The sequence below is a fragment of the Gobius niger genome (assembly GCF_951799975.1).
Source record: "Gobius niger genome assembly, chromosome: 16".
Taxonomy (NCBI): Eukaryota; Metazoa; Chordata; class Actinopteri; order Gobiiformes; family Gobiidae; genus Gobius; species Gobius niger.
The window spans coordinates 11,352,436-11,377,659 of record NC_136867.1 but is presented as its reverse complement, the minus strand read 5'-3'; the positions used below and the strand labels follow the sequence as shown (position 1 = coordinate 11,377,659).

Below are 25,224 nucleotides of genomic sequence, written 5' to 3'. Positions count from 1 at the left end.
CTTGTGTCCGTTTGACTTGATCAGTCAGACTGAAACCAATGTCCACACGGTGGTCATGGGCAAGTCCCGTTCTCATAGTAACATAAGTAAGAAGAGATAAACAGGTGTACCTGTCACTCTTCCAGTGCTGGTTAGTTCCATATAAGGCATGAGCCAGATTCTAAGATGCCTTTAACAGTCTAACACAGGCTAATACAATTCACAAGATTATAATACGTTCAGTCTCAGTGTATAGGAATAAATTATTATATAATGAATACAAGCTAAATAGCCCTTTTTGGGTCTCATTAAATGCCCTCAAGGCTTACAGTTATCATGCTAAGCTTATAAGTACAAAATGAAAATAATAAATGGTGATTTTGTTACAAATAAAAGAGAGGCCTGTGTTTATTTTGTTTACAGGTCCATAGCGTGCCAAAATGTTGAAAAGTTAAAGGGGGGCGGATACTGATGCAACCCACAGTATATGATTTAAATTTGCACGAATATAATGATTTCTTTGCTAATAATTAATTACTTTGACATTATTAAGTAATTCATTCATTAATTGCAAAATTATCTTTTTGACTTCATGTGGTGACTAAGGGTCACAGCATAGAACTATCTGCTTGTGCCCAATAAATCCATGCCCGACTGTTACTGTGCCTGGCAAAAAAACTAAAAAATCGAGAACCCTTGTTAGAGCCATTAAAACTACATTTCCCAGAGTGCAATGCGATACAAAGTTCAAAGGTAAAATACGTCATATACATGCGCGAATATCCATGATTGAAACCACCATAAACAAACCTTTGCTAGGAGCCGTTCACCCTGCGTTTTGTGAAACATTCATCTTTAGCACTTGTTTTTTCTGTGAAAGCAGACATGTCCGGGAAAACGAAAGAACTTTTACAAATGGACCTGTACGGGCTGCTGGGCGCAGAGAGCACAGCAACAGCCAAAGAGGTTTGTGGACTATGTAGCCTTTGGAGCTAGCAAGGCATGCTGCAAAATCTCTACAACTCTAAATAGGCTGAAATAATAAGTCGTTGAACATATGGTTTACCTGAGGCTTAAGTTATACTCACACACAAAAAGGACTGTTAATGCACTCAGTAATGTATCTGTAAACAAATGAAATGCGTGTGTTTTGTTAGCTTGATTTGCAGTTTCCCACATGGTCCGCATAGTTTAGATGAACTTACTGACATAAATGCATGGGGCTTGTGAGTTTCCTGGCCAAAGGCATTTATCTTATGAATGTGATCTGTTGTTAAAGCAGAACTAAAAGCAGAACGTTTTGAAAGATTGTCCATTCTTGTAATACAGCTGAATGGCCACTAGATGGAGTCATTGATGCGGCTTCATGAACTAGAGTCCCAATACATGATGGTTTTGTGAAAGAATCAAATAATAAATGGGTCTTTTCAATGGGTTTCTCTATTTTATTGTATTTCCATCAACACTCATTTCAAATAATAGAAAAAAATTATTAATAAGTGAATTATTTTCTCTTAAAAGTTAGAAGATAATGCAAAATACTAGTTGTGAGATGTTTGTGGAGTTGTCATTTTGTCATTTTTATTCAATTTAATCATGAATTGAAAAACGAAGTAAAGCCTCCTCGACGATATCCGATGTGCAACAGTTGTTTTCAGTAATGCAACAGTATGCGGTGTGTGTCGCCACATTACAGGCACGTAGGGGAAGTTTCTCTTGTTCCAGGCTGTTTATGAAGGCTTAGCCACAGCTTGTAAACATGGTGTGTTGGCCCAAGGGATTTTCACCATGCATCCTCCTGGTTCAGTGTAGTGTCTGGCCTTTCGCAGCGCTGTTGTCTTCCCCTTCGGCTTGGACCATAATTGTTAGGGGGAAATGGCGTGAGGCTATGTTTTATAATGATACTGGATTTTTTGGGGGCTTTGCTGAAGGCTACCTCATTTAGTGGTGCACATGCATAATAGCTTGTGTAATAACTCCTCTACCTACCACAGACTGCTTTGTGTGAGGTTGCTTTGGCGTCCACATTTACACAGAGCTTTTTCACTCGTAGAGATTAATGGTGAGTGTGTGCTGACTTTAAGAGGGAAGCAACAACAGCTGATCTGCTCCCACTGTTTTCAGTCAGGGCCCGGTTCTTTGAATCAGTTTCAGAACAGGCAGGTTGTTGTGAGTGACCCCCGCTGCTCTGCTGGTGGGACTTGTCAGCTTCAGTATGTTACTACGACTTCCACCATCCTTCCAGAAGTAACTGCTGTTTTGCTTTCATAAAAAACGCCTGTCAAAGTTAGTGTTGAAGCCGTCATAGTCTACATGCAAGGCTTAAATGTTCTATTACAATGATTAACTTTAATTAAAAGTCTATTTTGTCTAGCGCAGTTAAGATTGCGGAAGACTGTGACCGTTTTAAACATTGCACATAATTACAGATAAACGGGCAGCCCTGACTTTGAACTCCTGCTGTCATGGCCCTTGCCCTGCTCCCTCACAGATGTCCTGCTTTTGTTCCCATGCCGCTGATAAACGGCTATAACCGGCACGGCGCAGTGATTAAGGAGGATGGGCCCGTGGCAGATCAGGCAGCTCTTCAGCCTCACAGAGCCGCCTCGTCCTCTGGCTGCTCCACGACCAGTTTGTCAGCTCGAACTGGCAGCGAAGACCCACTCTAATCAGTACAAGACGTGGGCACGTTGTTACATTCAGGGTCGCTACAAAAGATGTGATTTCTGTCTTTTACACAGCATTAATCATTAGGCTACTGTATTTGCATTCCAGTTCGCTGATTGTTGAAGTCTAAAAAATGTGCAAAGGAAGACCAGTAAGACCATATTGTTCTATACCAGTGGTTCTAATAGATTTTATTCTTTGAAATTGGAGATTATTCAATTTCCACCCTAAGCAATGCATTTAAAAGTGTATTACGCAACTTTTTATGTGAAAAAAGTTTGTACTAGTGCGTATTTGACCTTTCAGGGATCCAGCGGCTATATTTGTGGTCAGCTTCGCGCCTCTGGGTTCCATCCGTGTGGCCTCTACGACGCTCCAGGATCAATTTTATTTCAGTTTTTTTTTTTTAGGGTTTCTGGTAGGTTTTCTGGATGGTCCTTGTAGTAACCCAGTGGTTGTATGAGTGGTCAGCATGGCGCCTTTACTTTCAATCACAGTGGTCTCTAGGATGCTCCAGGATCAATTGTTTGGACGGTTTTCACTGCTGACAGACCCTCTCTCTAGAAAACCTCCAAAACAATTGATCCTGGAATGTTGTTGAGGCCACTGTGATTGAAAATAATCATTCATACAGCCGCTACAATGTCAAATACGCAAAAATAGCAACTTTTTTTTCCCACGTAAAAAGTTGTACAAAGCACCTTTGATATAAACTGTTGTCTGTTCGCATTAAAAGTTCCATGCACCTTTAAGTTAGGTGTCTGTCCGGTTTAGACTTGGATTACACACATCTTGATCTAGGCCTGGTGGTACTTCAAATGTCAAATTCACTTGTCCAAAGTTTGATAACTGTTCAATGCTATTCCTTAAGTTGGGTAGGCAGTTTTTTTCCTGTAGTTATAATTTATAGATTCATGTATTTTGCTCTTTTCTGGCCCTAACGGAGGTCTTTCCTTTTGCACCATATAAGAGCACTTGCTTAAAAGTCAGTTTCCACTTTGTAAGATCAAATGGCATTAATTAAAGCTTGCGTGTTACAGCGTTGATGGCTGTAATCATGTATTATTTAACAGGCCAGCGTGAGAGTGGAGGAGACAGACGAGACTAGGAGGAGGAGGAGGAGGAGGAAGGAAAGGGACTGAAATTAGTGATGAGGACCAAGGTGTTTACAGTGAGACAAAACACCATTGCTGTGCTCGGCAGACAGCGACCGCTTTACTGCAGGTTTTCACACAGGTTAATCATTTCGGGGTGACTGCATGTGTGCTATGTGAGGATGCGGAGTAGAGTCTGTTACTGACTCTGACTCAAATCTGCAGGATGCCTGTGTAATTATTGCATCCAGCTAGAATAATGACATCACTGATCACATAATGAAACGCAGACGCTTCAAACAAATCAGCATTCAAGGAGCATTACAGAGATCAAATGCAATAATATCACCCGTGCTTGAGATCGCAAACTCGGAACAACAGCTACAATTATGTTTTCGAAAAAGCAATGACTTTGGACTTATTGTTAAATATGAGACGGATAAAAAATACCAAAATCAATTAATATCAAATAAAAGCTCCCTACGAATCACTGGGAATACTTGAAAAAGCTACACGCGCTGAAAAGGAAAGTCTGTTGTGGATGTGGTTTCTGGGGAGTCAGCCGTCCACAGTCCATTCTGGCGCACGTCCACGGCGCTGCGTGTCAGTCTCGGGTCCGTAAGACGGCTTTGCGTGCCAAGCAACAAGACTAAATATCCCTTAATGATGTCTAGTCTGTGGAAGCCCTCTCCGTGAACCACACACTCATTTACTGTTGGAGCGAGAAGGAGACGAGGCGATGCTGACCTCGGGGGTAGAACAAAGCCCGAGCGTGTGACACTTAGGAGTGAAGGTGCATTAAAAGGTTTGACTTGTAAGTAAATAAACAAAGGTCTTGCTGCCTCGTTTGTTGACTGTCATAGAGCCTCCATGGAGCTGCTGTAAAAAGGTTCGGACACTGATGGATTATATTGTTCTGCTCAATTGCCTCACAGTTTTGTTCCCCCCCCCGTAAAGCCAGATTTGTGTGTTTTGGCAGAACGACAAGGAATAAAAAAGTGTAAAAGATTGCACAGTGAAAAAAAAAAAAAAAAGTGCTGCGCATGCCGTTGTGACAGGACGGCAAACGTTTCCCAGAGCCGAGGATTCTGCGGCCGGCCCGGCTGAGGCTGAGAGGCGGCAGATTGATTTGTGCTCAGGGGGGGCATGTGCACATGTGCAGAACGCTGGCACGGATGATTAGGGCTGGTGAGAAAGTGTATATCTGCGTGTTTCTCAGTGGCGTGGATGATGATTTATGAGCCCGAGCCTTAGCATGCGATGCACATGAGCGCGGGTTTTTTTTCAGGGGGTTTATGTGATGGTCTTCACGGCTGATTTGACCAATTCCCTTCCTTTGGCCAGTGGAGATCTGATGAGAAACACCATTAACCACCTTGCCATTAACGATACCAACAGTAATGTTAAAATACTCACACGATGCACTGTGTTTAGACGTGTTGGATCATTTGTAACTTCTTTGAACAACAGTAATATCACTCCACACTGGCCCCGCGCCTCGGAATACTTGGAGATTGCCGTAAGAGTAATTTACCGTGCACTGAAATAACACGTCCGAAAGACATAAAGCAGAGGATCTAGTTAAAGTGTTGGTTTGGTCCAAACATTACAAACCCTAGTTTAATCACAATTACGTCCACATGTCACCTCTGTGCCTTTGTGTCAGACTTTATTTCATTTATTATAAGTAGCAAATAAAAATGTATGAGATGAAAATGTTTTGTTTTTGTGCCTGTTTTTGACTTTTGAATCTGTCTTGTCTTTGCTTTCAGCTCAAAAAAGCCTACCGACAGAGAGCCCTGACATGCCATCCAGACAAAAACCCAGACAACCCAAAAGCAGGTACGATTTTTCTCACTCAACTTTCAACATAAACGGCATTGTCACATAGTTTATTCCTATCGCGTGACTACTGTAAAAGTTAAAAACAAAGGTTCAAGCCCTGCTACGATCCCTTTAGCAGACTGAATTGAAGACTACCCACTAACCAGTCCTGGTGTTTATACTGGCTTTCAGATGCGACTAAACAGACGGCCTCATCACCTGCAGCTATCCCATATTGTGTCCTGTCTTGGCTTTATGAATGCTGTGGTCTGTCACCAACAGGAACTGTTTTTTTTTATGTGCTTAGTTGTTATGCAAGAACAAAGCACCTTAAACTAGACTGGTTGTGATAAAAGATGCTTTCTAGTGAGGTTTGTGTGGTTCCTGGTTGCTCCAGAGTATGCCTGATGATTTAAGAAAACGGAAATTGGTTGGTCTGAGGGGTTCAGAGGATTATACAAAAGCAGGGGGTCGATTTCCCAGAAATGGAAAAGAAGCGGTTTGGAGGGCCTCAACACTTGAACCAGCTCTTGGACAAACGTGGTCTGCATCGCACGAGAGCAACAGGAACAGGAACACATGGGGCTGGAGGTCTTTAAGGGAAGCCTGTGTGTCATCTGTGGGTCATCACACTATTACTGCCGTCACCCCTCAGACGCTCTCATTGTGTTGTGACATATCCAGGTGCCTCCTGGCCCTAGCGAGGCCTCTTCACTTGGGTTAGATTCAAGGCGTTTATATGCAGGTAGACTGTAACTTGAGTGTGTACTCTACACAGAGCTCTGTGTGCATTGCCAGTCCCTATGGGCAGAAACAGTATCTCTCCTCGGCCCCCCATAAGTGAATGATTAGGTTGAGCTGGAGCGCAGTGTGGTGGTTCCGTGATGGAGAGTGCTATTGCGGTCTCTTTGCACGTACGAGTGCGTGTGTGTTTAATGACAACTGGGGGGCTGGGGGCTCGCTGCAAAGGCCTCTCTGTTCTAATAGAAGATACATGAGAGGAGCAGAGGGAAAACGCAGTCATCAGACACAGTTTGAACAATGAAAAATGCATTTTGGCCTCTTTACCTGTTGTTAGTCCACTCCTAAATGACGAGCTTGTGTTCACGTCTGTTTCTTTACAGCGGAGCTCTTCCACCAGCTGTCCCAGGCACTTGAGGTTCTAACAGATGCTGCTGCCAGAGTAAGCTCTTACATCGTTCAAAGAGTACTTGCACTAGGTATTGTTTTAACTTGCGTCTACTTCTGTTTTTCAGGCGGCGTATGATAAAATCTGCGCAGCAAAAAAACAAGCAGAAGAAAGAAACAAGAAACTCGATTCTAAGAGGAAGAAGATTAAGCTTGGTACATTTTCATGACAGTGTTAAAATATATTACTACTTGAACAGGATTAATTTGGCTGTACTTGCTCTGACAGATTTGGAGACGAGAGAGCAACAAGCTGAAGCCCATAAACAAGATGAAGTGCAGATGACCAGGACGCTTGAAGAAGAGGTAAAAGCATAGCATGACGTTTGTACAAATCCCAGGGCATCAGTAAAATATTTTTCTCATTTTGTCACATCTTATATAAATAAACACTGACTTGGCCTTGAACAAAAATGCAAGAAGTTCTCTCTTATTGTTATCAGCACGCGGCAGTCAGAAGCAGCATCTCCTCCTAATAAAGACGGAGTAAACCAGCAGGTGGCACTAGTCCAGGGGCCCTTGCTTCAAATGGCACAATGCACTTGCCTAAACGCTTGCATGTGGACACTGTTGTATTGGGAAAGTTTGTTTGCAATCACGTCTGCATCTGCGCTTTATTTCGCGTGCTCGTATTTCCCCAGATCGCCCGTTTGCGAGAGGAGGGATCCAGACAGCTTGAGGAGGAGCAGAGGCTCATTAGAGAGCAAATACAAAAGGAAAGAGATGCTCTCAGTCAACAGTCAGGTGAGTAGCTGTTCACGCCCAAGATTCATACTGCAATCACTTCAAAAGGAGCTTAATGTATTGTTCATAATGTAATTAAGGAAGATTGATGATTTGCAACTGATTTGACTTTTTATTGCTTACATATACAGCATTTTTCATCTTTTTTAAATTTGATTTTATCTAGGGGGAGACAGATGGTCTAGCGCCACTCCAAAACTGAAGGTAGGATGACAGGCAGGCCTGGTGTACTTTTTGCAAAAACTTTTATTCAAGAGCACCTTTTACAATAACTGATTACACAGATTAAAATAAGGTTAAACAATAACAACGTTTTGTGGTGCTGCTGCTCCCTGACGGTGTTCCTGCTCCTGTCCCATCACTTTTGAGTAGCTGAACAAGAAGAGCACTAATGGGATGTTTCGGGGGTCTCATCTCCCCCTGGTGTCTCTGGCCAGAAAACCACAATTGCAACTTCGTTGCCTACGAGTCACAGTCACCAATACACATTAATAGAATCACGAAGAAGAAGCTAACAGGCTAACGGGCAAATCTATCTGCGGGCTAGCGCCACTTAAGCAGCTCTCTCAGTGGCAGACTGAGACACCCTCAGTGCAGGACGGAGCGCTACCGCAAAGCCTTCATCCCCACTGCTGTCAGACTGTACAATAAGACTGTGAAGTAACGCCAACTGTAACAAGTGAATTTCTCCTTTGTGAGATCAATAAAGGTTTATCTTATCTTATCTTATTTACAGTACTCTCCCTTTGTCTTTTCTGTCAGTGTAGTATTTACTCTCACGGACATTTCATGAGTAAAAAAAGACAACATGCTATGACACCTGCAGTGGCGCGTATGGCCTCTAGGGGCATGAGTTACTTAGTACTACTTTAATTCCTGAACCGTTTTTTCAGATTGGGATGTGAACGGCCTCAAATTAAAGCTGAGGTCTACACTTTAAACCTATACCAAATATTTAACAGTAGCAGGAAGAAGAAAACAGATTAAAAAAGAAAAAAAAAAATCAGTCACTGTCACGTTTTTATGGATCTAACTGTTCTTGGAGCCCAAAAGAACTGCACAAAAAGACATTGTTTCTCCTCTTTTCTCCAGCTTAAGTGGAAGTGCAAAAAGGACGATGAGACGAATGGGGGCTATTCACATGACAACCTTATGAGGCTTCTCCAAAAGGTACTTCAGCTCATGCTTGTAGTCATGTTTTATTGCATTGTTCTGTTTCTCTCCAAATTTTAATCTCCTTGAAGCATTTATGCAAACTGAATTCTCCGCATTTCGTCCATCCATTGTCTATAATATTGTGTTCTTCGTGACCTTAGATTGTTTTATTCATTCTAATAAACAAGGTCCATTAAAAGTGCTTTGTGCTGTTGGCAAATGTGTAATGCCCTTTAAAAAGCCATGCACACGCCTTTTACCAGGTGATTAAAAACTGCTACGGGAGAATTTCAGAAACTCACGCTTCTCATGCAACCCAGAAGCACCCATAGCCATGAGGAGAGTTTGTGGTGGAGCGTGAGGATGGGGCTGTTGTTACTGACAACAAGCCTCCGTTAAGTCTTTTTGGGGCTAAAATTGCGAATACGTGAGCTGTGTAAGGCCCATGATTAGACACAGTAATTCCCAACTCTTGAACGGGACAGGGGAGAATTTGAGACCGAAGTTGTTTTACATGGCAAGCAACATTGAGTGACATTTAATGGTTTGGACAAGTCGAAATAGCCACCATTGTGTGGGAAATCGAACTGTGGTATGTGACACATCCACATTTAAGGGAAAAGATCTTGTCAAGATATTTATACTTTTTGAAACCCAGTCCTTTTGGGAGTCCCCTTTGTCACTGTTGGCTTGCTCCACACTGTTCCAGCATGGATTTCGCATTCCCGGACTTTCCTGTTCCCTGAAAGCTGCATTTCTTTTCCCCCCCGGACAAATGCTTTCACAAATCTCATCTGTTTGCTGCATTTTACCTTTCCTGGTGTAAAATAAGTGGTCAATAATTAAATTTGTGAACAATGTAATGTAAAACTATTGAATGTGTTTCTAGTATGGCGATGTCTTGAATCTCATCGTATCGAGCAAGAAGAGGGGAAGTGCTGTGGTTGAATTTGCGACGGTGAGAGCAGCGGTAAGTGCCTTTCCTTTTGTACTTTTGTACTCTTTTTCCAATACTGTACATTTGCAAAGCCACACTTACTGAAATGAACTACTGACAAATGCTTTGAATTTGTAACACGCAACTGGCCAGATCAGGCCCTTCTGAGTTCATGGAAGCCGCCTCATTGTTCCGTGCTGTCTGGGTCCTAAGGCGTTATGTCGGGACGAACTGCTTTTTGTTGTTGTGGTTTGTCAACATGCTGTGTGGGTTTCATACCTTTTGAGTCAACTGGGCATCCTCCGTCTGCCTGTATCTCCACAGGCATCTCTCCCGTCTGCCCAAACTGTCAAGAGTGGTTAATAGTGAAATATTAACCCGTTTGCGTTTCAGGAGCTGGCGGTTACAAACGAGAGCGGCCTGAGTGGAAATCCATTGAAGATTTCGTGGCTTGAAGGAGAACCAATCATTGCCCCTCAGACGGACCAGTTCATGATGTCGGCACAGGTTCTGACACTGCTTTTCATAACGCCTCATCCGGCATCTCACATTACATAATCATTTCATATTCAAACATACTCCAACCAATCTCCTATAACCATGACATGAAAATAAATCGAATATATGATATGGATATACGGCAGTTTGTACCTCTGATTGGTTACCCCCCCTGGCAATCTTCCACCCACCAAACCCCAGGACAGATATGGCAGGATACCAGACTAACTGAGGAGTTGGTCATGGCTGTCCAAGATGGAGTGTAGTGTGTCAGCCAGGCTAATTTTTCCCCCTGTCCACTCACTCTTCTTCGCTGCCCAGAAACAATCTGTTTGGTGTGACGGACTCTAGTTTATTTCTGTCAAGCTCTTAACCCCCACCTGAACCGAGCACTTTTTCTCCAGTTTGGCTTCACGCAAATCTAAAAGCTTAAAAAATAAAGCATCAAAATAGTGTTGAAAACGAGGATGAAAACGTGACAGAAAAGCAACAAAAAAAAGCTATGAAAAAGCCACAAAAAGTGACGAAAATATGGCGAACAAAAACAAAAACGGGAAAAAAATGTAGCGGAAACATGGCCCAAACACAACCAAAAATGCAATGAAAAAGTAACAAAAACATGACAAAAAAAGAGAACAAATCATGACAAAAATGCTTTAAAAAAACTTGACAAACATGCAGCAGGAATGTGACAACAAAGCTACGATCACTTGTGAAGATCTTGGCTTTCAAATGAGGCGTTGCTCTCAAGTCCACAAGCTTTTAGATTTGGGCAAAGCTGAACTGGAGATAATCTGCCCCACTTCTCATTCATAGCACAGCATGAGGGAAAAGTCCCCTGAAGAAAACTCCCTGTCTGCTTTGTGTTTGTTTTGAAACCACAGTAGTCTACATTTTGCAAACTAAAATCTTTTAATGGAGTTGACATGCTGTATATGTGCTCTGTCATTGAAACGAAAGCACACCTGCAGATAGCGACATGGATTACCTCTCCTCCTTGTCCGACCATAATCTGATTTGAGCCTAATCCAGGGGGAATACAGCAGGCTCTGATTTCTTGTAGCCGTATTAGCAGTATGTTTTTGTGTTCTTCTGAGTCTCCCGAGCTGTGGCTTTATCTGGACAATGAAACCTTGGGTGGGAACGGGATTGCTGGTTATATAAATTCCCTCCTGACTTCTTGTATTTGTTTCGTGAACTGTGTTTTACCTCGCAGCTCAATTTCGCAGCCCCTGTGTCAGCCTAAGAGACCGCACACTGGGACTTGTCACTCTAATCTCTTTTAATGTTATTATGGTAACCCCCTTTACCAAAGTTGATTGCTTCAGTGTTTTTTTCCCCCTGCACCTGAGATGGACAGAGCAGTGAATGTTCTTCTAGCTTAAATGGACCCACATGACAACAGTGAAATATCAGTGTCTCTCTGGCCTCGAGGGGCTTTTGAGATGGAGATAAAGTGACTCAAAACAGTTGTGGTGGTCTTCGCAATCTTGTTGGAGCTTCACATTTTGACTGACACCATCTTTAGCTGATTCAAGTGAAGACGTCATCAGTCCAAACAGAGATGCACATACACTATTTTCAACCTCTGTCCGGATTATTACATGACCAAAGGTGTTTAGGAAGTGCTCCCTTTGAGACTTAAAACGTCATCAGGCGTTGAAACTCCTCCTACACTTATATAAAATAAGGTTAAGGTTCTATAAAGCATCATTACTACCTACTGTAACCTTCTTTCTTTTTTGTTGAAGCATGGGATTACATTGATACTTGGACCATAAGTAACATTCATTGTGCCATATTACGGTATTGCTTTTACAGCATCAAGCATGATGACCTAATGGTTCATATGTCACATTTGTCACGGACATAACCAATATTTATGCATCTGTAAGGTTCAGCTCTTCATCATCCATCACTGAGTCAGGATTTTTTCTGTTCATTGTGTAGCTTAGCATACAGCCAGTGCTGTATAACATAAAGGATTTAGGGCCGTGCTTTCAACGCCTGCTTCTCCCATTTATATGTGGAGAATCACAGGAGGCTTGTCACGACAAAAACCAGATGCAACTATTCTTGGATTGTTTTTCCAGCTTGCGGGTTCGCTATAGTGCTTGAAAAGTGCACTCTCACCTAAAGTAGCCCCTCAGTCTGGAAGAGATATGTATTGAATGTGGTCATGCAGTTGGCAGTTGGCACATTAAACCCCAACCTGACCCGTCGGTGCGTAGTGTGATACAGATGTGTGAGGAAAGCAGCATGACCAGAGCTAAGGCCACTCTGCCACATTTGTTAATAGAGTGTCTTCATACTGTGTGATGGTATACTCAGTGATACAGTATTTCTGGAAGATCTAATGGAAGCATCAAGACCTGATGATGTGTTCCTCTACAAAAACAATCATGGTTGTTTTTGACAAATGAATCTCATAACTGCTACTTTTTTGGTCTAGATGACTAGATATCACTAAAATCTGTATGACAGCGTTTATATTTTAGGCCGGAGTCAAATGGTCCCAGATGTGATGGTAATACTTCACTGCTTGGCCACTTTATGCAGCGTAGACAAGATAATTTGTCCTCAATTACAGACTTTGTTCTTGCATCAGTGATTTGGCCGAAGACTCATCAAATGTACATGCTGCCAGTTTTCACACCCACTTATGTAGCCAGAAGTCATACAGCCAAGGACGTAATGTTCTTCAGGGCCGTCTCTATCATTACAATGTTGTATTTTTTGTATCTGTTACAGACATTGGCCTTAGCGTCTGATGTGCGTTGTGTCACTTGTGTCAAACTAGCATTTATTTAACATCATGTGATCAATTTTCTGGAAACCCATAGGTATCACATCAGTGTTTTTATTGTTTCCTCAGTAGCTTCTGATCGCAATGAATTCTAAACACACAAAACCAACATACTTTCAAGATACATTTCAGTTTTTATACAGTGGAAACTGGCCATGTTTAATATAAATATTTCACATTTCATTAAATATTGGGAAACATTCTACTGTAGTGGATCACTGGTGCAATCATGGGAATTTGCCTCTATCCTTACCTCTGCTCTGATTAAAGACAAAACAAAAAAAACTCTTGCACTCATCTTGCGCACTAAGGAAAGGTCTGATAGTGGACAATTGGCAGACATGCTCTGGTATTGTGTGCTGTGGATTTAAATCTGATCACTTTTTTGATGTAGGTCTGTACTTTTCACAAGCTGCTATGGGTTTTGGCAGAAGGTAAAGTTTAAAAATTCAAATGCTATAGAAATGGATGTCTGTTTCTGCAGCTATGACACCCCCTACATATGTGTACTGTATGTATATGTATGGAAGTATCACATTACTCTTTACCACTTTGCTTCTCATGCTCCACTCACCAGAACATTGGACTCTGATTTGCAGCTAAGAAAACAGCCTGCTTTAGCTTTTTCTGTTTTGAGGTCTTGGACTTGTGGCCTGGCTTTGTCTGCTGCCCAATCTGCCACTATAGCCTGGCTTTTATTAGAAGCAGAGCTAAGTGTTTGTTTTTACTGCATTGTTGGGAATAGGAGATGGGGGGTACCTTGGTCTACCTAAGAGCAGGGCCTCTGGGATGCGTGCAGAGTTTAAATTGCCCCGTGCACACAATAGATTGGCAAGCACGCCAAGAGCCAAGACATCACAGCTAGAAGACCTTGGATTTTAGCCGCAGCTTTCCTTTCTTTAAACACGCAGCTCTCTTAAGTCTTAACAGCCGTCCTTGCTGCTGTATATGTGTGTTTGCATATTACTAAAGCAAAATAATATGAGGTAAAGAGATGACGCAGTAGAATGCTACAGAATAGGTACATTTTAGTAAAAAGATTATTACTGCATGCATTTAGATGTGAAGTTTCATATCATAAAATCAGCCTGTTTTTTTTTTAATAGAATTTAAACTTTGTTCATCAAAAGATATTTCAATGCATGCTAGTCGTCCTGCGAAGTTTGTCCTTAGTTATGAACTTTGTCCATCACTTGTAGAACATCATCCAAAATGGAGGGGCCCAGGTCAAGGCTGAATGAAAATCCACTGTCCTCATCCTTGGTTGCACTGTTGTCCGTATGTTCCTCCTCAGTTTCCGTACCTGGATCGTTCTGTTTAGGATTGAAATTCTGACTGAAAACATCTTTTCCTCTTTGGTAAACTTGCTCGGTTTCAATTTCTCCGTCATCACTATCTAATAGTGGCAGTGAGCTGCACTTTTTCCTCTTCTGTGATCCCCATTCGGGGCTTTCTGAACCGTCTGCCTCATCCATGTTAAGCCGCGGTGGCTTTGGTGGTGGAGAACAGGCCATGAACAGGTTCTGCTCACTCTGGGAACTTTGCAGTAGAAGCCTATGTCCCATCTTTAGGAAGGACAGGTCTCCGAAGCTGTCCGTGTGAGCATCGTTGCCGATGTGTGTAACATGACGGAAATCTGCTAGAGGTAGGCTGATCATGTTGACTGACAACACATCCTTACGCTTCCTGCTGGACCAGCGGCTGGAAGATGGCTTTCTATACATGGACGTTTTCAGGGGCATATTGGCATATCCCGGTTAAATGAACTGAAAGACTTTGTCTCTCCAGAGAACAGCCTCAGAATGTGTTCAAGTAGTGGAGCGTTGCCATCTGCAAAGTAAAGCCAAAACGTTATATGCAGGTTGGTTGTAAAATGCTATATATTTTCTGTTAGCTCGGGCTTGTTATGCGTGACAGGTCTGAGCATGTGCACCAGCTCAGATCCAGATGGGGAAAAAACTCTAGGCAGCATCTTTTAACCTGATGATCATTAGCAATCATTGTTTAGTTAGCGACTGCACCTGTTCAACTCAAGTGCTCTTTAATTGGGCACAGCACTTTGGCACAAGACCACTATTCTTCAAAGATGTTATTTCCAAATGTTTATTCCTGAAAGTCCAGCTCTTCCCATAAATGCAGGTGTGGCCATAGCATTTTTTGTTTGTCTATATTCCATTCATGCCAAAAGCATTAGTACATTCCCAATAGTTATTCTTCATGCAAATAAATCATATTAATGAACTTTTTGAAAGAATAAAAGAATTTTACTGCAAGCTGTCAATAATCAATTTAATGCATATTTGGTAAGCAATGCATAATTGAATATGTAAAAGGAAAAGCTAAGACGTCATTATTTCTTAGTTGCTGTGACTATAATATGGAAGGAAATGAAAAGCTTCCGCCCCTGTGACAGGCTTTATGTTTGAGAGTGAGCGCTCCACATTAGGCTACATAGTTTTGTGTCTTGTTCATTTCCATCCACATGCGCACATTGTACAGACTGGTACTGGTCAATTATAAAACCTGCTGTGCTTTTCGTGACCTGTAATCATTTGATTGAGGGAGAAAAAACTCATGCCGCTTAGATAATTCTCGCAATGTCTAGATTTTATAGCCTCGCGAACAGCTTTGCCCACATTAGATCTGTTTTCGTGACATGAAACACTCACTCTGTAAATTTGTAAGCCACTACAGCAAACAGGTTTTGTTGGCCTGTAAAGGTTTTATCGGTACTTTAGCAGCAGCAGGAGACCGCAGAGCATGGACACAATGCATTCCTTTCTAAACATGTCAGTTTGACCAAGGAGGAGTCTTGGCATTTGCCAGTAGTATAGCGTTAACCAGGCACTTCATGACCAAGTAACATTATTGAAGTATGTTAAAATGGTTAAAACAGGATTATGAACTACTTTTTTAGCCAAGTTAAAGAGTGATTGAATTTGAAAAAACATAGATAAAGTTTACAATCAATCAATATTTTTTACTCTGGTACATGAAATGTCTTTTCTTACCTGCAATGATGATGAGCAAATGGAGGGTTTCTGATTCCTACAAATGCACACACCGCACTGTGAGGCAAACAGACTGTGTCTAATACCTGCACACTGACAAATGCTTCCCTGACATGATCGGGCTTGTTCAAGCGTTTGCAGGTAATGCAACACTGAATAACTTGGTCAAAAGACACAATAGAACAGAAGAGACAGCACAATGTCTGCCGATACAGTTAGACCAAATTTAACCTGTGATCTTCAAGTCACCAGATTTGAAAAGATGGTTTCTTACCTTTGTTTTATTGATATTATGAGGCTCCTCATAAAACCTTTGAAAAGGAACTCTCATAAGTGTGAAGAAACATTCCCAACTGCTTTGTTGCTAAAGTCTTGAGTCCAGCAGACCGAGCAATGGTTAAAGTCCACTCAGGATGGAGCACTAAGGTGCAGTCTGGTAATGATCAAACCAAGGAGTGACTAGTGTTCAGTCTGTCTGATGGTTGGAGATTGTTTGAGAGAAACTAAGGGTGCGAGCGTTTCAGTGGGTCACTGCATGCATGAGGTTTCAATGTGTATCTAAAAGGCAGTTTAGTCAGCTGCCCTGAGACGGGGGGTTGCAATTTCTAAACACCATGTCATTGTCCCTCTTCTCTCCTGATATCCTGATTTCCGGCGGCACGCTGACTCTCCTCTAGCCTAAGTCCACAGGCCCTTCTGCCTGATTGGAGGCCTATAGCCTCCCTGTGTAATCTCTGCATACTATCTCTCACAGACATGTATGCACTAGAAAACGGAATTGCACAAGAGCAATCATTTGTTGGATTTCTCACGCCTCCAGCTTGTGTCTTCAGTGGAATGACAATATCGAAAGCTTAAAGTTCAGCCTGTATGTAACCAAGAAAAAAAACACTGAATACAAATAACTGCTTTTACTAATGACAGTCTCGGATTAGAGAAATTAGTTTTCTCTGACCTTACTTAATCTTTTCTGTAACCGCTGACTGGTTCAACTGTATCTGGATTTTGTTCCTAAGGCCTGACCATCGTGGCCAGTGTGGTCTGTGCTGCTATGCCGACATTGAAAGCTGGGATGCTATGTTTCTGTTGTTGTAGGATCAAAAGTGTTTCCAGATATTGCTTTGACTGGCATGAGAAACCCAAACTGAGACTCGTGTGGAGCTTCTTTCACTGGCCTCTTGCATAATCACAGAATCTTCTGGATTTATGCAATGCTCACATAGACCAGGGACCAAATTTGATATTGCTAACTGTGTAACACAAGCAACAGGTGAATTGACCACACTGTTGGTGAATGTGGTGCGTTCTCCCAAATCATTCATAACACGGTCATTTGATTGTAGTGATTGAAAAGTGTCTCAGTAATTATGGTCATTGTCTCTTGTGACTCAGTGATGAGCTGAGGCGGGACCAACCGTCAATAAATTTTGTAGACTTTTCAGACGTGTCACATGACAAGGGTATGAGTAGATTTAAGCAGAGACGTATCAAGTCAAATTTCTCAATGGCCTCTAATCATCACGCTGATATCAGAATGATTAATCGTCCTGTGCTGACTATTAGTACTTACTCATAATCCTCTGGCTTAGCCAAAGCAAAGCGTTGCTCCCCATATGAGGGAAACTTGATTGCCTTACAGTTCCATCTTCAGATTATGTTATATAAATTGGATATTTGTTCTGTGAAAACTACAATATTCCTTGACATACAAATACAATACTAAAGCAAATGCTGTTCAATGTATTTCTCTTTATTCAAATATTTGCCACTCCACTGCAGACTACAGTATATTGTAATACAATATTGCTTTGTGTCATAGAACTGAAATACTAGTTGGTATTTTTAAAAATGAACTGGATTTATCTGGAAGACTTTGATTCCTTGTTTGTAATATAGATAGTATATAAAGTTGAAAAAAGTGTTCCTGTGTTTTGTACACTGAGTGTGAAAGAACAGACAGCCGACATGCTATGTTTTGGAGAAAGTTTATGACGTTGTGCTCATAATTTCACTTTTATATTATTCCCCCACAGCCCCGTTTGACCTCGTCAGGGATCCACTTGTTCTGAGCCCAGTTTGTTTTAACTGGAAATCTTTTGCAATCAGGCCGCTCTTCCAGGAAGGTTGAAATGTTCAGGGCATAAAACGGCATTTACTCAACTCTCCAACAATGTATTGTTGCACAGCAGAGGCCAAACCACGGCACTTCCCCATCCTAGACTCACTGTGCTCATCGATCATGAAGAGAAATGCCAGGGCAGCACAAGTTCAGCCCCACGTTTCTATTTTGGCTGTTTATTTCCTTTAGCTTTAACACTCTCCAAAGCTACTCTCCATCTCTTTACACGCAGCAAACACTGACCACTTACACCAGTGGAATTCACATGCAAATATTTCTGTCATTTTTCTCCAGTCACTCAGCACTTTCTTCTTCTCAAACCTTACAAAGTGTAAACATGTCCTGCTTTAATGCCATTTATTGAAATGTGTTTAAAAAAACTGTGCAGAGAAAGACTTTAGAAAGTAAATCCATGATAAAGATACACTGGTTTTCTTGTTTTGTTCTGCAAATGTTCTAATAGCATACTGTATACCCTGAGTTCAACATTGTTACAATGAATGATGAATAATCCACCAAGTCTTGGTTTTTTGGGAATTTCTCCTTGGCCTCATTCTTGCATGTGCAGCGGCCTGACATACAACCCGTTTGTTTAACTTAGCCTTCAGACACACACACACTCCTATACTACTGCCTAAATGATCTCCAAATAGGTCTTCGCCTCCCATAAATCACCAACTTCAGAGCTACTTGACACGCGCAGAGAGACCACCACACACTACAGATAAATAACTCCATGATTAACCGGAAACCAGAGTCAGAAATGGTCCTGGACGTAAAAAGAAATCCCCGAATCACCATTTATTTTAAAATATTAATACCAGCAGGATATATCATATTGATGGAGTCTGACCAACCAAATACACATATAATTTAACTTACATTAAAGTTCTAAATAATACTCATCATACTAAAGGTTTCAGTTTACCATGCTGGGTAATTAATTTGTAATTTCATCGCAATACTTACTCTGGCCAATCTCAGTAATGGTCTTTGACAGAAACGGCATCTAGTTTTGGAGTTTGCATGAGACGGTGGAAGCTTTTTGTGTGTTAAATGAAACTGCATGTGTTTGCTCAGGTAATTGTGATACATTTTTTGGCCATATCATCAAGCCCTGCTGCTGCCTATAGGCCTCTTTATTTACCACACCTGTGACCCAAATCACAAACTGAGAAATGAGACAAATGAACAAACTCCAGGCCTTTCCACAGGTGGTCCTGGATCACATGCAGGCTAATGCTAGTGACGTCATATGTAAACAACAAATACAAACCATAGAAACTAGACACACCAAGGTCCTGGACATTCTGTTACGGGTTGAGGTAGGTGTTTCTCTCATATGAACATTAAAAAAGAGGTGTTTCCTGAGAAGATGCTGTGCGCTGATTATGGGTGCATGTTGCGTGACTGGGCTTTCCTTTTTATATGCTTTTATGGTTGTTTGTTTCATCCACAAAAAGAATATTGCATTCCTTGGATTCTTGACATTTTGCCACTCACCTTGAATCAAAATAGATTGGATCATCTGCACACAAGTTTTCCAAGAATTCCATGAATTATTTTAGACCGCTCAGAGTTGTGGTCATCGAATTCCTCAAAATTAAACTGAGTGGACATGTTTTCCCCTCTTTGCCAGTTCTCACACACAAAGTAGTAGCGTAATACACAGCTGATGTGACCGCTTTGTGCCGAGGGAGCGCACAGTGGCCACCTGCACTGTGAAGAGCTGCCTGACTCAGTGCACTGGTGGTATTCATGATGTCATCACTGGCCTGGGGTAGGACCGGTAGTGTGTTTTAGAAGCTCAGCCATTTGCTGATGTCACGCCACTAATACTCATCATGTCTGTGTATGCGTGCATGTTTTACTGCTTTTCCTCTGCGGTGGCCCCCCCCCCAGCCCGCTCTTTCTCTGCTTCATTGGGGGTCCATTGATTTTGTTCTGTGGTTTCCTGCTCACCCCGGGCCGCAAGTTTCTACAACATACATACACGCAAATCCACCCATTCTCAAAAGCTTAAAATGTTTGGTAACAGCGTGATAAAGTTGGCTTCACATTGTAAGTTTGCACCTTGGGCAAGGAAAAATGTAGCACCATCCAGAAAAGCAGTGCGTCACCATCTGAAAAGCACCTGTTAATGGTCAGAATTCCCCTTTGTCCGGCACCTAGGCCTGTCTGCCTGAAGTTATGCTCTTTTTGAACTTGCAGTCCTCGGGTGTAACCAGTAGAGGGTAGAAAAGAGTCTGCTAGATAATAATACTGTATATTGTCTTGCGTTATGTTAAGATGCAAGACTTGTTTATTTCCGTTATGGTGTTTGCGTGATATGTCACTGTTGCGTGTTAGACAAGAAGCTTGAGCTCACATTACTGGAATGATAATAGCAGCTTTCCTCTGTCCCGGGGTGGATGGAGCTGTGGGGGGATTGAAGGAGGTGGGCTCATGTCTCCTCATGGCTTCTTCACACCACTCTGCTCGGCGGATGCTCCAGTCCCCTGTGATGTTTTCCAGATGCACATTGGCTCAGCGATCGCATTGACAAAGCACACCTTTCCTGTCTTTAGACCTCTTTAACTCCACATTCCTCATGCCAAGTACTTTCACAGCTCACTGCCTTGTTGCTTTCCAAGAACATGTATGATTGAAATAGTAATATGTAATTTATATCTGATTATATCTGTACAACAGTAACATGCTATATTATAATTTTACCAATATTATTGTTGTAGATGTCGGAGCTTATCTGTAAAGCACATGCTGTTCTTTTTTTGTTTTTGTTTTCTTTCACAAAATTGTTAATGATTTGACTGATTAAAAAAAAAAAAGAAGTCAAACCTGATATGTTTTCTCCCTGTGTGTGGCCATTGATTGGTAATCGGCCATTAGCCAGTGGCTGCGGAGGAGGACCTTAAACCCCAACATTCAAAATCCCCGTCCATTCTTTGCAAACACACAGACACACATAGTGCGAGGTCGGGCGACTGCCAGGCCTAATCCTAACCCATATTTTGGGCTATGGAATTACCCTGTCAGTATTACACTGCAGTCCACTGATCCATGCTTGTTCTCCAGGCTGTCATGGTGACTGTAAACAAGATGAGAGCACAATGTCACTGGATGACCCAGACTTCCATAGTCTGGTTGTGAAAGCAAACAAGCTGTGATTTGCTCCTTAAACGCCATTATAACGCAGCTTTCCACAATTCTGTGTCTATATTTGTTCATTTTCCATAGATACTGCATGTGGAAATACAATCTTGTAATGCTCTTTTCTTTTCTTGCAGAGCTCCTTGACAAAAGAGCGCGACTACGAAAGCATTGTGATGATGAAAATGAGGCAAGCTGCAGAACGACAGAAAATCATAGAACAAATGCAAAGAGAAGATGAAGATGAAGGATGACCATAGTGATTACGACATTACTTTCACTAAAACCTTAAAAGAATTATCTCTGAGGTGACTGTTTTATGTACTTTACTGTATTTATATGTAAAATAAATGTGTTGTGTTTTTTTTTTAACTGTGTCTTTCTATATTGAAAAGAAGGAAGGAAGTTGCAGGAAAGTACAACATAATGAGAAGCTAAGGCAGGACACATATGAGGCTCATTTCCCAGAGGTAGGAATATTGCAGAGATGCAACAGGTTCAGAGCGGTTTATCATCAACCAAATAATGTAAAAAATAAAATAATTGGCACATGGAAATTATTATCCCAAAAACAAGAGGAGGAAACAGGATGTGTATTTTTTAGTAACTATATTTTAGGGAAAACTGGAGCTTCTGAAAAGTCAGGATTTTGTGCTATAACAAAGATAATGGACACTAAATTCAAATGACACTCCCACTTTATCTACGGATATCACTATCATCTGTGGGCGCTGGTAAAACTCCCTTTTTTCTTAAACACGGGTGTTGCTTCAATCCAAGACACAGACTTTGCCAATACATGGAAATAATTTCACCCCAATGTTACACCAGTAATCAAATTGCCTTGAAGAGACTAGTTGGGTATGGGAATTCTTGTGGGCTTGTGTGATGAAAACTGATCACACTCTCGAGGCCCTCTATGAACCAGTGGTTTGGGTGATTGTTCCCTGAGTTCATACACAGTGTATCTATATCTCTCCCATTTCAGACTCAAAAGTACTTGCACGCCCTCTCTGAGCTACTATGTAAAAGACGCATTGTATTCCAGGATAAAGAGTTTCTAAATGTATTATACAACAAACTGCCATATTATTGGGACTTTTTCTGATAAAGTGCAACAACTGTATTGTAGTATTGTAGCTAATAAGCCCAAAAGCGTATTGACTTCTAAAATATCCTGTTACTTCCAGCTAAATGACCTTGGGTTATAGTATAATTTGTGTCTCTGTCTCTGAGTGAGCCTACATTGTCTTAGTACTTAAGTGTTTAGAGAGAACACAGCATCTTTGCACCATCCCTCTCTCTGCCGGGGCTTTGCTTCATGACTGTGGCTGTTACACAATGTCCAGCTGTGGACTGATATGGTGTGGTGGGAGACATCTGCTCCTCTCCTCCTGCAAAATCCCCACATCACATGGTTTTGTTTACCCATGCTCCTTTTTCATATTTCTACAATGGTAAAAAAAAAAAAAAGTCCAGAAACACATAAACTCCATCCAAATGACAACAAAGGAAATGCAATTACAGGAAACGTATTCACCAACTTTCTCACTGAGCCTACACTAGCTAAGGATACTTTGGAGGCTGAACCTGTTCAGTCACAATTTTTTTTAGAAATGGGCAACCTGACCTGGTTGGCGGCATTGTCCAGGTAGAGAACAAAAGGCAGCATTTTGACTCAGTAGTTTGGTTAGGAGTGGTTTAACTTTAAAACAGGCTCTCTGAATTCATTTTAAGCTTTCGAAAGACATGTTTCATTTAAATGTGCCTATTGATCACAGAGAAATGACCTGGTGCCGACAGTGATTGTGTTAAGTAAAGTCAAATTAATGCTCACCGTCTTCAAATTGTCCTTTTGCATTGCAAATGTGTGTCAAAGAGATTTTAAAAATGCCCATAGCAAGTATAACTTGGTAAAGTGCGCTCATTTCTCGAGTTTGACCACAGGTGCATGTGGGCTCCTGTGTGGGCAGCAGGCCTGGTTGTGCCTGGTTGTGCCTGGTAGAGTCTTTTCATTTGTAGGCATGCGATCCCGGCTGGCCCAGACATGAAGTGGCAAACCTGGGGCTAGAATGAAGCCACCCAGAGTTTTTGGCTCTGATTGACCTCTGGACTTCAGTCGCAACCCAGTTATCCAGTGCAAAGGCATGCAACATGTTTATGAAGTTGCTTATTGGATTAACGGAAGGATATATAGAGTTTCTGATAAATAAAACGACTGCAAATTGTTTATTATTATTTATATAAATTGTAATAAGCACACAAACATTTTTTGCCATTACATCATGTAATCACAAGCATATGATACACTTGAAACCACGCTTACACAATAAAGCAAGTAAATCTCAAAGTTAAACATCAACATGGTCTAATAAGCATTACAGAACTTGTTTGGCTAACTGTTTCAACAGGCTGTAAAAATACATAGATGCAGTATAAAAGTGATATATTAGTTTAGTTTTCATTTACACAGACTAGTTCAAAATGTGTGCATAATGTGTTGCTTTGATAGCACTCCCACACTGTAGCTGCAGGTGATGTTTTTCCCCTTTTATCGTGCTAACGAGGTGTCTGACTTGTGTCTGAGTGTGATTAATTTGTCCAAAGGCACATATATTATTGCAGAAAATGAGTCACTCCCTGTGTAGGCACCACACAAGTGTCTGTCCCACTCCAGTCATCGTTTGCAGACGAAAGCCAATCTTCTCCAGCTTGTCCAGCACCAGACGAGGGGGGTCATCCACTTGGTACTCGGAACTAAAAAGGGACAAAAACATGGAGTAGTTCTCCTTTCAACACAGTTTCTGTCTTTCAGTAACGTTGTTTGGACCATACAATGCTGTTAATTGTTCTGGTGCTTGTTCACTTCCTCTACACCTTGGTTCATTTCCCAGAAGCATTTGAATCGCATTGCCAATGACAACACTTCCACAATCTGTCTCCCATCAGCTTTACTAGTTTACTCTGAATCTGCGAAGCGGCATCCTTCCTCACGTCTTGCTGGCCTATCTCAATTTATCGACCATGTAGAAGGTTCACACACTTTTTCTTAGTACTTACAAATTATTTCCCAGATATGTTTTTTTTCTGGCACCCAGGTAATTCATAATTTCTGGATCAGAGAATTCATCTCCCACATTTGTTGGGCCAGTCTCCTGCAAGAAATATACAGGCCTTTATTACAGTCTTCATACTTTAATATATTCCTGCAGCCTTGTGGCAGGTGAAGGGCTAATCTCTAATATAATAACTCAATAACAAAATTAGGTAGATCATCATATGGCCCAGAGCTGTAGAATGAAGTTGTTGGGACTAGAGTTGCAAATTCTCAATTAACATGCACATAGCAGCATAACACATGGTTTTCATTGAGAACACTGAGCTTCAGACGGAGTGTTGCTTTGCTCTTTGTTTAAGAACTGAAAGAATTACCAGAGCTTTCAAACTATTACAAAATCAATCATGATTTAGCTAGTGTATAGTTACATTGCAAGTGCAATATAGGCTAATCCTTACAATAACCAATTCCAAAGCTCCTTTTGAAGCAGCATTGTGAGCCTAGCCTAGCTGTTCACTTCCCTGCCCGTGAACGATACGCACCAGTCGGATCTGCGTGCTGATGAGCATGTAGGGCATCGCTTCCTCGTCCAGGTGTTGTTCGTTGGTATTGAATGAACTGGGGAAACACGTTCCCTCCTGCTACGTGTGCCTCTGTCTGCTGTCAGCTGTTTTGGCGATGCCGAAACACCCACCTCCGCAGACCAATCAGCGCGCAAAGCTCTGCTCGCTTCCCAATGTGTGCCACTGCAGGTCGCGCGCATTGGGAAAGTAAACACGGGAAATGCAGCCAACACTCCGCTGAGAGCATTGTGAAACGCTTCCTAGGAGAACTACAAAGGGGAGCAGTAGTTCTTGGAGCGATATTCATTCATGTTTCCGTCTCCGAGCTTTTTAAGGTCGGACAAAAGCGGGAAACGACCATGAAGGGAGGGCGACAGCCTGTCACTGAGGCAGACCAGTCATGTCGTGCGCTGCGGGAAGAATCATTTGAA

The 25,224-nt window shown here is 41.7% G+C and overlaps 3 protein-coding genes across 3 annotated transcripts; 1 reads left to right on the top strand and 2 right to left on the bottom strand.

The window, feature by feature from the left end:
* Nucleotides 1-770: 770 nt before the first annotated feature.
* On the top strand, nt 771-21,540 carry dnajc17 (DnaJ (Hsp40) homolog, subfamily C, member 17). Its single transcript, XM_079572993.1, has 11 exons — nt 771-945; nt 5,513-5,582; nt 6,689-6,747; nt 6,821-6,908; nt 6,982-7,058; nt 7,394-7,496; nt 7,663-7,700; nt 8,589-8,666; nt 9,541-9,621; nt 9,982-10,095; nt 21,310-21,540. The coding sequence occupies exons 1-11, from the start codon at nt 865-867 to the stop codon at nt 21,424-21,426; spliced, it is 906 nt and encodes a 301-aa protein (XP_079429119.1). The 5' UTR covers nt 771-864; the 3' UTR covers nt 21,427-21,540.
* Nucleotides 14,018-16,786, bottom strand: LOC306975461 (cdc42 effector protein 3). Its single transcript, XM_079572994.1, has 2 exons — nt 15,904-16,786; nt 14,018-14,722 (listed from the first exon to the last, which is right to left on the bottom strand). The coding sequence occupies exon 2, from the start codon at nt 14,632-14,634 to the stop codon at nt 14,062-14,064; it is 573 nt and encodes a 190-aa protein (XP_079429120.1). The 5' UTR covers nt 14,635-14,722; nt 15,904-16,786; the 3' UTR covers nt 14,018-14,061.
* A 2,219-nt stretch (nt 21,541-23,759) lies between the features above and the next one.
* On the bottom strand, nt 23,760-24,961 carry gchfr (GTP cyclohydrolase I feedback regulator). The gene is made up of 3 exons (XM_079573821.1): nt 24,773-24,961; nt 24,233-24,327; nt 23,760-23,929 (listed from the first exon to the last, which is right to left on the bottom strand). The coding sequence occupies exons 1-3, from the start codon at nt 24,806-24,808 to the stop codon at nt 23,806-23,808; spliced, it is 255 nt and encodes an 84-aa protein (XP_079429947.1). The 5' UTR covers nt 24,809-24,961; the 3' UTR covers nt 23,760-23,805.
* Nucleotides 24,962-25,224: the final 263 nt, after the last annotated feature.

Excerpts from the sequence above, each read along its gene's own strand:
- dnajc17 (XM_079572993.1), top strand. The coding sequence starts at position 865 with ATGTCCGGGAAAACGAAAGAACTTTTACAAATGGACCTGTACGGGCTG. Across the intron at positions 946-5,512 it reads GCACAGCAACAGCCAAAGAG|CTCAAAAAAGCCTACCGACA; the intron begins GTTTGTGGACTA and ends CTTTGCTTTCAG. Across the intron at positions 6,748-6,820 it reads TAACAGATGCTGCTGCCAGA|GCGGCGTATGATAAAATCTG; the intron begins GTAAGCTCTTAC and ends TCTGTTTTTCAG.
- LOC306975461 (XM_079572994.1), bottom strand. The coding sequence starts at position 14,634 with ATGCCCCTGAAAACGTCCATGTATAGAAAGCCATCTTCCAGCCGCTGG.
- gchfr (XM_079573821.1), bottom strand. The coding sequence starts at position 24,808 with ATGCCCTACATGCTCATCAGCACGCAGATCCGACTG. Across the intron at positions 24,328-24,772 it reads TCAGCACGCAGATCCGACTG|GAGACTGGCCCAACAAATGT; the intron begins GTGCGTATCGTT and ends TATTTCTTGCAG. Across the intron at positions 23,930-24,232 it reads ACATATCTGGGAAATAATTT|TTCCGAGTACCAAGTGGATG; the intron begins GTAAGTACTAAG and ends GTCCCTTTTTAG.